The sequence below is a fragment of the Trematomus bernacchii genome, unplaced genomic scaffold (genome assembly GCF_902827165.1).
Source record: "Trematomus bernacchii unplaced genomic scaffold, fTreBer1.1, whole genome shotgun sequence".
Taxonomy (NCBI): domain Eukaryota; kingdom Metazoa; phylum Chordata; class Actinopteri; order Perciformes; family Nototheniidae; genus Trematomus; species Trematomus bernacchii.
The window spans coordinates 4,240,260-4,251,695 of NW_022987739.1; the positions used below are offsets into that span (position 1 = coordinate 4,240,260).

The following is an 11,436-nucleotide window of genomic DNA, read 5'->3' on the forward strand; positions in this document are numbered from 1 at the left end:
TGTCTGCCCTTGTTTTGTTTCAGAAGGTCTGTATTTATTAAGCTGGTATCCACATAGGCAAAATACATCACATCTTTTTTTCAGCACTGATCTCTGCAGGTCTCAACATGTTGGGATCAATGTCAGGTGATGTAACAATCATTGTAGTACTACATTATTCTGAAATGTACATAAGCCTTAAACTTTTGGTTTTAATTACATTGAAGTAGTTAGAGACTACGAAGGAAGGAGGGGAATGAAAGATGGGTAACATCAAAATCAGCAGCTGCCAGGTTATATAACTTGTGTTAAGTAAAGAGAAATAGAAAAAACATGTTTAGTCTTAAGTGCTTGGTTATATATTGATATATCCACTAAACTAGAACTCATCTTACATTTTGGATATAGTAATATGTCTGCGTGTCTTTGCCTGGTTTTAAAGGCTGCATTACAGTAAAGTTGTGTGATTTAATAAATTAATCAGACTTGTAGCTTTTCTATTGTTTGCCTTTAATAACTTGGTCAATAAAGCTAAATTGTGAAGTATACCAACCATTTCCTACGAGACAAAATGTGGCCCCTCGACGTAAATCTTAAGAGAAGGAAGTACATTTTTATTCTCCAACATAGATGCAAATCGTTTATTGAAAGTTAAGTTAGGGGAAATACATCTGGTAAAATACTCATTAACTTTTCAACACAACATGAAGCACAGATTTCACAACCAGTGATAAGCCCATGGAACATATTACACAACCGTAAAGATGTTTCACAACCACTGCGGCCTTAAGTGGCTCCATTTACATTTTTTATTCAGCTAGGGAAATGAATTCTAGAAGGGTTGAGTTTACTTTTGAGTATGTATGATTTTTCTTTTCATTGCATACTCTTCAATCATAAATTATTATTTATTATATTTGGTTCCCTCAAGTTACAGTTGGGCAGAGGCGGTAGAAATATTCACATATTATATATATAAGTAGCACTACCAAATGGTAAAAATGTCCCATAAAAAGGACATTACGTTATTAAAAGGTATATAATGTCCTTTTTACAATCATGTATGTTAAATTACTGGACTGGTTATTGATGCATTACTGTGTATATCACAGCTAGAAAAAGGGCTGCTAATTTTAACTACTTCATCTTATAATTATATTTCAATGTTTATGAGATGATTCATATTTTGTAATAGCCAATAATAAGCTAAGTAACTAAAGCTGTCAAATAAACGAACAAAAGTACAGTATTGACTTTAACACATAGTGGAGTAGAAGAATAGAGCAGCTTTAAATGAAAGAAAAAGGTAAAGAACCTCAAGTATTTGAGTAGCCTATTTTAATACATTCCACAGAATACATTATTGCCACTCGGGGGCAGTGATGTACCGTGCAGCTTGTTTTCAGACTCCCATTTAAACACATACAAAGGGGGAAGATAAGATATTGTTAAACTGTGATTTTATCTCATTAAAACAACATACTGGAGCTGTTATTACAAAGATGTTGCATCTCCCATGAGATTTCTGCATTTCTCACTCAAACTTGTCAGATGGCCTCAAGTCTCGCGATATTTCGATGGCCTCTCACAGGTCTGATGCTGCAGCTGCTGCTTCCTGTATTGAAGCACCACCAGCCAAAGCCCTTCTCGCTTCAGAGCCCAGTGCCCAGTATTGAAACAGGGAGGAATTTGTAGCTGAGGTCCCGCGGAGGGAAGAAGCCGAGTCGGTGTCCCGGTGAACCCGAGGCGGCCCGGTGAGAAGCGAGAGGCTCGTTTAGGACTCTAGACGCAGGGCACGATTTTTACTGGAGCTGGTGCTAGCTAGTAGCAGCAGCTAGGTGGCTAATGGCAAGTAAGAAAACAGAAAAAAATATATGTTTTTACTCCAGAAGCTATAGGTGCACCGGAAAACGAGCTGACTTTATAAAAAGCATCTCGATATGATAAAAAGATACACAAATATCTGACTGACATGCTACCGAAAGTAAACTAACTTTGCTAACGTTAGCTAGCCACCTAGAGCTGACCCTGTTGCTTTTTTTCAGACAAGAGTTTCTTAGCAGGAAAACGTTAGAATAGAAATTTCACAGCTTTTACTGCAGGTTTGTGCATTATTGGAGAAAGTAGTTTGGGGTAATTGTTGAAATGGCTCCTAAAAGAAGACCCGTTCCCCTGAACATAACGCCCATCGGGGAGGGACAGGCCACCTCCAACACCGTCGATACTGCTTCTGAGTGAGTAGACTTTATGTGATTATAAGATAAATGAAGAAGGTATAGCTGTTTTAATGTTGTGAATATTGTACAATATTGCATTTTGGAAATAATTTGTATTTTGTGCAAAACAACACATGCAATGACCAATATACCACTTTTGTTTCAATGTGATGATAACAGTTGTGTGCTGTCATTTATTTGTATCTTATTATATTCATGAAGATGAATGCCTTTAATACAACCCCAATCGTTCAAGTTGTCTTAATTGAATCTTATTTGAGTCTTACATTTATACCAAATAGGAAATGCATGTTAGTACATCAAATTAACTGAGATGTTTTTATGAAGAAGCATGTCACCAAAATAATTATTGTATTTTATGATTCTTAACGGTTAACTTCTGATGTATGTTTCTCTTTATTATAGCAGTTTTTTAGGCTGGTTTAACATTATTGTAACTTTAATAACACAATCAACTCAATTGTGATTGTTTGGGGAATAGGAGAGAATGTTTATAAATGCTCTGTCTATGTATGTTATCACCAAGCACTGCATAACATCATCAAACAACCATTTAGACAGTGTAGTTAAATATCCCTTTATTCCTTTCTGTCTTCTTTTATCTGTTTGTTTGTTTAATCTATACTGAACCATCTCCTCACAGAGCCAACCTCGAGGCCTTACAAAAGAAACTGGGTGAGTTGGACCTGGATGAACAACAGAGGAAACGACTGGAGGCCTTTCTCACCCAGAAAGCTCAAGTTGGGGAGCTGAAGGATGAGGATTTTGACCCCATATGTGAATTGGGCGCCGGGAACGGAGGAGTGGTCAACAAAGTCCGCCACAAACCCTCGGGTTTGGTCATGGCCCGAAAGGTAAAAACTAACATTTGTCAAATGTGTTGTTGCAGGGGAAGTGAGAGAGTTGAAGGGAGCTAAATCAAAACACATTCCAGACGTGTTTAGATCATCATTGCGTCTCAGGACTGGTGCTGGTTTGATTTACTCCACCCACTTTTATGTAAAGTGCACTAACTTTCTGTAGGAGAAAACACACCTTGTTTGAATACAAAAATAACACATTCACCAAAAAGTATACAACAATAACACAGGTCAGTTTTTCTGAACATAAATCTGAATTTTGAAAGGCTGATATATTTCACATGACCTATCCATGCCTAAAACATAAATGTGTCTCTTAAATGTTCTAAACCAATATATATATATATAACCAATAAAAGCTTATCACAGATGAATCATTTATACCGTTAACATTATAAGTCAAAACATTTTGCAATGAACAAATACCAGAGATATGTTTGAGAGAGAGTTAAAAAGCAGTTCCGCAATCGCATAGTTTAATTTTTTTCTCTTTTTTCGGCTTCATCCTGGTCGTTTTTTTTAGTGAATCTGCATTAATAAATGCAGTAGTTCCATGGCATTCACAGCTTTTTTTTAAGCAGCTGCTGGTTAGGCTATTTTCTCCCCTAATTTGGTCATAATGAAAACGTGTAGTGTTTACAAGTCAGACAGTTATTGGGACACCGTACAGACACTGCAGCAGCACCTCGAGCAAGCACCATCTTGTAGAGAGTAGAGACTGTTAAGCCCTTAAGTTTGTAGTAACATGCAAGGTTTTTTTCTTCCCCCTAAAAGTTTTGCAAATCTTGAGAAACTTTTTGGAAATATGGGAATTTGTCTTTGCTATATTGTGATTATTTAGATTATAAGTGGCTGTACATTTTAAGACATTCTGTGTACCTAGACTCACTTTGTCTGTTGTAGTACTATCTCAAATAGTATGTGTTGTGATTACTACACACAGGCAAACAGCATAGAGTTATAGTCATGCTTTATCCACCACCACCTCTGAAATATGTTACCATGAGATATTAAGCCATCAGTGAATGATCTGAATGCATCCTTTTGTTTCTGTCTGAACGGCAGTTTATGTTCTCAACCTTTCCCTCTTTAGTTGATCCACCTGGAAATCAAGCCTGCCATCAGAAACCAGATCATCAGAGAGCTGCAGGTGCTGCATGAATGCAACTCTCCTTACATCGTGGGCTTCTATGGGGCCTTTTACAGCGACGGGGAGATCAGCATCTGTATGGAGCACATGGTGAGAGACAAAGACTGTTAGCAGGGCCATCTCACAATGGACACAGAATTTATACCAGTAGTTCTTTAATTGTTTAGAACAAATTTGTATGTTTTATTTGAATTCTGCAACTTTTCTCTACAGGATGGTGGATCCTTGGACCAGGTCCTGAAGGAAGCCAGAAGAGTCCCAGAAGAAATCTTGGGAAAAGTTAGCATAGCTGTACGTATCTCACTTATTCTGTTGAATTCAACCATGTATGGTTAAACATTTTTGTTATTCTAAGTTTATCATTTTGAAATGAGTTACAATTTACATTTTGAAGTCAAATTAAGATTGTTAAAGCTTGTTGCTATACATGGTTTTGCAGATTGCACTGCTTATTATGCTTGTGTCCCTTTTGGTATTGCTTAACTAGCTGAGTTTCGTCGAGTCATGCATGAGTCACTACTGTATTTTACTCCGGAAAACCGTTTGCATAAATTCCAAATAACTAAGCTCTGTAAACAGATTGGCAAAAATAATGTTGTTCATTTTCTTTTAAATCTGTGTAGAAAGAGCTTATATTTGAATGTGTTCGATTTCGCTCTTGTATACTTTTAAGTGAAATGTTTAATTAGTTTTTCCTCTCCAGGTTTTGAGGGGATTAGCCTATCTGCGGGAGAAGCACCAGATCATGCACAGAGGTAAGGAGCTTCTCTAGTCCCAATAAATTACAATTACTATCAAAATCCCTGCAGCAACATTACTGCAGAACAAGAGCTACAGAGTGCAGTCTAGAAAATGAAATAAGTGATTGCACTATTTCTGAGTTATGAGGATGAGGGATGGTGTGGATATTAAAGTCTCTCATTGCCTTCAGAATGAATAATGCTCAAACCACGATGCCTTTTTCAACTTGAAGAGCGTTTGAATTCAGATATCCTGGCAGCAAGATCACAAAAAATGTTGATGGATATACTCTCAATTATATTTTATGACATAGCAGTAACTGAGAATTACACTCTCTAATAGTTTTTCACTACAGGCTTACCACTGCGTATTATGTGGTCTTGGAAGACCATTAAGGTAATGATTTTAATTAATTGTATTTTTTATCATTTAAATTAGGATTAAGTAGGATTTTAATGCCAAAAATTAATGAGCACATTGACTTCTTATTACCTGCCACAACAGTTATTCGGTACCACAGGGTGAAAGATGAAAGCAAATTAGCCAGTTTTTAATTAATTCTTCCTATTATTGGGATATACCCTTTCGTGGTCACTTTTTAGTTCAATAAAAACGAAATACAAATTTAATTTAGTTTAGTTTTTCGGCGTCTAATTACATTTGTAAAACTTCTGTATAGGTTACTAATTCTGGCAACTGTGCCTTCTTTCCAGATTGCGCAAATTATTATTTGGATGAAATACATTGTAGATGTGCTTAATGGATTTGTGTTATGGTTAATATAAAGAGTTTCCCCCTTTGTATTAGTGGTGGCTACATTTGACCAACGCTTGTGAAGCAACCAAGGTTCAAGGTTCTTTATTGTCAATCTGACATAGCTACAGAGTAATTATGCAGTTGAAAATCTTATGTCACAGGCTTCTCCAACAATGCAACATAATAACAATAAGAGCATGAGCAATACAAAAATAATAATAGTTATAAAAATGAAATAAAGTTATGATGTGGAATAGTGCAGTATGAGTCTATATACAAGTTATTGGAATGATATATATATATTAGGTATTAGATACATACTACTGAGTAGCAGTTGAATGTTTGATGTTGTTTCAACAGTTCAATTTTTTAACAGTCTCACTGCCCGCGGGAAGAAACTGTCTCCGAATCTTCTTGTCCTTGCCAGGATGCTGCGGTAACGTCTGCCAGACGGCAACAGAAAGAACAGTTTGTGGCTGGGGTGATGGGGGTCTTTGATAATCCGTAGTGATTTCTTCCTGAGCCGCTGGGAGTAAAGGTCCTCCATGGATGGCAGCTCCGTCCTGGTGATGTGCTGTGCAGTTTTCACCACCCTCTGTACCAGTTTAGATTTAGACCCTGTTTAAGCCTTGCTGCTCTCTTAGGTATAATTGCTATTTCTGAATGTCTATGAACATTTTGTTGTAAGTTAATACCCTACAATTGTCCCTGTCCTTTTTTCATTCAATTATTTTAAATTAATTGTCTTCATGCTTTTTCCTCCATATGCACTGCATCAAAACATTTAGAACGAGCACCACAAGGCAAGCTTTTGTTTCACAACATCACAAGTTCCTGATCATATCAATTTGAAGCATTGCGACAACAATCCTTGGTGAAACCCATTATCATTGCATTCTAATCAAAACAATAAACCATAGCAGAGTGTAAGGCAGACAAGTTTTCGATAGCACACCAGAGAGCAACAATGGGTGTGTTTTTGAAAAGCACTGTTACATTCAGACCTGCATAGTGCAGTCTCACTGTGTTGCAGGGTCGGTGGTACTAGGACAGTTGTCTGTGAGCTCAGGCGGTAATTACAGCCTCTCAGATGTGATTATACAGCAGCCGCGCCCTGCTGACCCCTCCCTCCGTGTCTCCCTCCATCCTTCTCCCGCTCTTTCATGCCACTTCTTTCTGAGACACTCTTCACATGTCCTTGGTAGGTGGGGGGTGTCACACCACAGAGGACAGATTGCAGGGCTCAGTCTTACCCCATTATTTCGCAGGATGTTTTTCAGCGATGAGCAGTATAAGTGGAGGACCGGGTCTTGTTTATAACGGGCTCAGCTTGAGATGTTACTGTTCTATCCTCTGCTCGATTAACACGGCACCACAGATAAAGCTTGCGTGCTGTGCAGGCGATCCACAGGCCTCATGGCAGACAGTAGCTGTTGTCTAAATATTTGTTTCTTAATTCACAATATGTAGCAAAAATATTTATAGTTTTTTTTCTATCTACTGAGAATGCTTATGTTATGAACATTCTTACCATCCCTGGAGATTTTCAGACCTAATGTTAGCATATACTCGCATGGAAACATATGCAATAGACTGTATATGCAAATACCGTATACCCATACAATGATTTACCCTACTTATACCTATACCTTGTAAACACTCCCCTCTCATCTTGATTGAACATTTTAGCACTACGTCGAGTATGGACAACAAATTAGATGTCTATGAAGACGCTTCTTCATTATTTTAAATTGAACGTACATTTGTTTATTACTTCACGTCCCCTCTGCCACATAGATGTCAAGCCCTCCAACATCCTGGTCAACTCTCGCGGGGAGATCAAGCTGTGCGACTTTGGTGTAAGCGGCCAGCTCATAGATTCCATGGCCAACTCCTTTGTTGGAACACGTTCCTACATGTCGGTGAGTCAGCTCCACACGCCTGCGCCCCCACCCCTTTTCCCCTGGCCCTATCCCCACTTTCCTTCTCCTCTTTTCTCACATTGCTCTTGTTCTCAAGGCCCCGCCCTCTGCCTTCCCTTCCCCTGGCCCTCCCTCACTCCCCTGCCAAGAACTGAGGGCTGTGCCCAGGAAAGGGTTCTTTGGCAATGAGCGATGCAACTGTGCTCGCTCTCTCGTCCTTCTTTCCCCCTCTTTCTCTTAGACACCTGGTAGGTGCAGTGCCGAAAGCTGCCTGTCATCCTGTACCCACGAAACACCAGTGCTGTAGAGACCTTTGATCGTAAATCCCAACACACACCTGTCTTTACTCATCCTACTTCCTTAAGCGGTCCAATGCTACTTTTCATTTCCTGCCAAACCCACCCATCCTCTGTCCTCTTGCCCTCACCACACCCCAACTCTTCTTGCCATAACGCCCCCCTCCCATTATCCAACCCTGCCACTTCCTGTGTTTTTACCATCCAGCCCTCTGCCCTACCCTCTCTCCTGCCTGGTGTCTTGGCTCTACCCGCTCCACTCTGACGTAGATTGTGTGTTTCTCAACAGCCGGAGAGACTGCAGGGCACACACTACTCGGTGCAGTCTGACGTGTGGAGCATGGGTCTGTCCCTGGTGGAGCTGGCAATTGGCCGCTACCCCATCCCCCCACCAGACGCCAAAGAGCTGGAGAACATCTTCGGACGGGCCATTATGGACAGGGCCGACGGAGAGCCTCACACCAACATGCAGAGGCCCAGACCCCCAGGCAGGCCTGTGAGCGGTAAGAAGCACACAAAACATTTCCAAACCTGCATTTACATATAAACAAGCTAAGCATTGTCAGCATTCTTACATTCATGTTTTTCAATGCTTTTAAATATACTTGAATAAAATAACTTGTTTACTTTATGGCAGAAATGTATTTGTTTGAGAGAATGTATTCTAATTGTTTCCATGTTTTGCAACTTCTCCACAGGACATGGGATGGACAGTAGACCAGCCATGGCCATCTTTGAACTTTTGGACTACATTGTGAATGAGGTGGGAGAAAGCACTGATAAGCACACATTTTCATCTCTCTTTACACAAAATCTCATTGTATATTTACACAAATTGTATTGTTTTTTTTACCTTTTTTGTTGTTGTTTCTGCTCAGCCGCCACCTAAACTGCCACTTGGGGTCTTCACCAATGACTTCCAAGACTTTGTGACAAAATGGTGAGCATCGACAATGACATTTATAGAGTGAACAGAAAAAAAGCACACTCTTGTTTATTTGCTTTTGGGCAAACATAATGGAAATAGACATTGTTGTGAGCTTAAATGTCTTGCCTCCCTGTGTTTTGAATGTCATGTGACACAAAGACAGAAATTAGTTTAGACTATAACGCTTATTTTTTGTTATGCACATGGTGGAAACTAGTCTAGTGTTTTAAAAAAAAATCCTACTTAATCCTTCATTTACAGAAACCGGTATACAGTCACTCATGTAAGTATTGTTTTTTGTTTCCGCAGTTTGATCAAAAACCCAGCTGACAGGGCCGATCTGAAGATGTTGACGGTGGGTACCTGAATTGCAGTTTCTCTTTATCTCATTGTGTCATTCCCCAGTTATTTTTTGTGACAATTGTTTTCATTTGCTTTTGCTTTTTCAGAATCACACGTTCATAAAACGCTCAGAAGTGGAGGAAGTGGAATTTGCCGGTTGGATGTGCAAAACCCTGGGCCTCAACCAGCCCAGTACCCCCACCCGCGGCACTGAGTGACCCGGCCCCCCACTGCCTGACACTCCCTGGGGTCTTGCTTGCCTACACATACTCGTACACAAGCCATCACTCACATTGGCACTTTTCCCCTCTTGCTCTTGGGTGAAATGGTTTTGCCCCTCCCATTTATTTCCTAACCAGCAGCAGGGCCCGTTGAGTCATTGTACTGTAACACCACGGCTTCACCATGCCAGTGTCAAAGGGTAGCCACAGCTCACTTTTCAACACTGCTACAGAGGATTTAAAGCACTGAGTGGCTGCCATTGTGTCATCTGAATTTGCATCGATTGACAAAATGATTTTGTATTGTTGAATATTCTGTATTAATATTTTCTATGGCAACAGTTGGTGGCTTGTGGGAGTTGTATTTTAATAAATATCCTGCTGTAGAGATTTCAAAACAAAGAAATCCAAACATGTCACCTACTTGCAAATTCTTAATTCGTTTTATTGAACGTAAATGCTGCTATGCTGATTTAAATTCCCTTTGTCAAACTTCTATATACTAAAAACGTTCTCTGCAGAGACCTTGCGATTACCAATTTGTAATAAATCAAATGTGTTAGCAGAGAGTGCAGGACAAATCGACGCATAGTCATTTTCACTTTTCAGTAAATGACTGTTGACTCAAATGATCCCTTTGTGAAAACTATCACAAACCAAAGACTAAAAGTTTTTCAATGGCTGATCAGTTTTTTTTTCTTTCCGTATGCACATTCAAGAACATCATATCAGTGTACTTTGAATGTTTTGATTTGTTTCCTTCAGTGAACTACACTCTGATTGTTTCCTCAACATACATGCCCCTCCCACACTGACTTTCACGCCGGAGGAGGCTTTATGCTGTGGAGGCCTGATATATGCCATAATGTCGTTATTGACATTGAGAAAACAAAATGTATTCATGGGATAATATAGCATGGTTTGTTATCTTTCTAATACCGTATGTGTATTTTATTTCCCAAGATCATGATAGGGGTTGATTATCTGGTGGTTTTATCAAAAGCCTGATTCGCTGCAATGTCAATATGCAATTTCAATCATGTTGATGGATTTTGACTTTTTTTCCCTCTTTGATGTTGGGTCTGTACTTTCCCCTGAAGTATATTTGGTTATGTTTTCACTGTACTGCTACGTGTGGTGCTCTTACTCCAGCCTTGAGGCATGCTTTTGGGAAAAGATGTACGATGAAATACATTTGAAAACCTTTTCCCTGTGATTTAACCCAATTAATTGGGGTGAAAATAAAACCCAAAGTTTAAATGGAACTTCAGATGTTTCCAGTACTACAGAGGGTTTGACTGAACACTTTAACCCAGGTCAGTGTTGGTCACATGGTGGTGGTGTTACTTGCTAGCCTGCCGTTTTGCTAGAGCACTTGTATTCTCTCTGCTTATGGCTGCCCTTTCTTATTTCCCCAAAAATGTGCATTTGTTCAGAGCAAAAATGAATGCATTGTCACTTGTATGTGTACAAAGCTATACACAATAAATACAGGAGTACTATTTTGCAGTCTTAATATACAACATTTTGATTTATGTAAATGACAAAGGAGAAGAGTCATTTTATTATAATATAAAAACGTGTTGGATATGGTTATAATGTATAAAAAAGATTAAAATAAAACTTATTTGTGAATGTACTGTAAGTTGTTTTTCATTTATGCAGCTATTTATATTCACTCAGTCATTTCCAGTAGCTAAGTCTATGATAGATTTACCAGGAATTGTAACTCTAAAACATGTGCATCCCCTTTCAACAAAGCAATAATTACTGCACAGATAACCATGAAGAAACACATATTATAATACAGTTACACATTTGCTAAATATATTTTTAATGTCAACTTCAGCACTTTTTGAGTCATTTAATTGGGGGCTACATTTCCGATGCATTCAAATAAAAACGTTTCTCTACTACAGCTTTGCTCTTGAGTCAGAAGAAGGTTTTAACAGCAAATGTTATTATAGATAATATATTAATTGTTACATTTGTATATTCAGATTA

The 11,436-nt window shown here is 38.9% G+C and overlaps 1 protein-coding gene across 1 annotated transcript; it reads left to right on the plus strand.

Moving 5' to 3' along the window:
• The first annotated feature begins 1,582 nt into the window (after positions 1-1,582).
• Positions 1,583-10,934, plus strand: map2k2a (mitogen-activated protein kinase kinase 2a). Its single transcript, XM_034147081.1, has 11 exons — positions 1,583-2,213; positions 2,860-3,070; positions 4,170-4,316; positions 4,440-4,517; positions 4,930-4,981; positions 7,521-7,645; positions 8,231-8,444; positions 8,640-8,704; positions 8,820-8,881; positions 9,179-9,224; positions 9,319-10,934. Exons 1-11 carry the CDS (start codon positions 2,125-2,127, stop codon positions 9,427-9,429), a joined length of 1,200 nt encoding a protein of 399 aa, XP_034002972.1. The 5' UTR covers positions 1,583-2,124; the 3' UTR covers positions 9,430-10,934.
• The last annotated feature ends 502 nt before the right edge of the window (positions 10,935-11,436 follow it).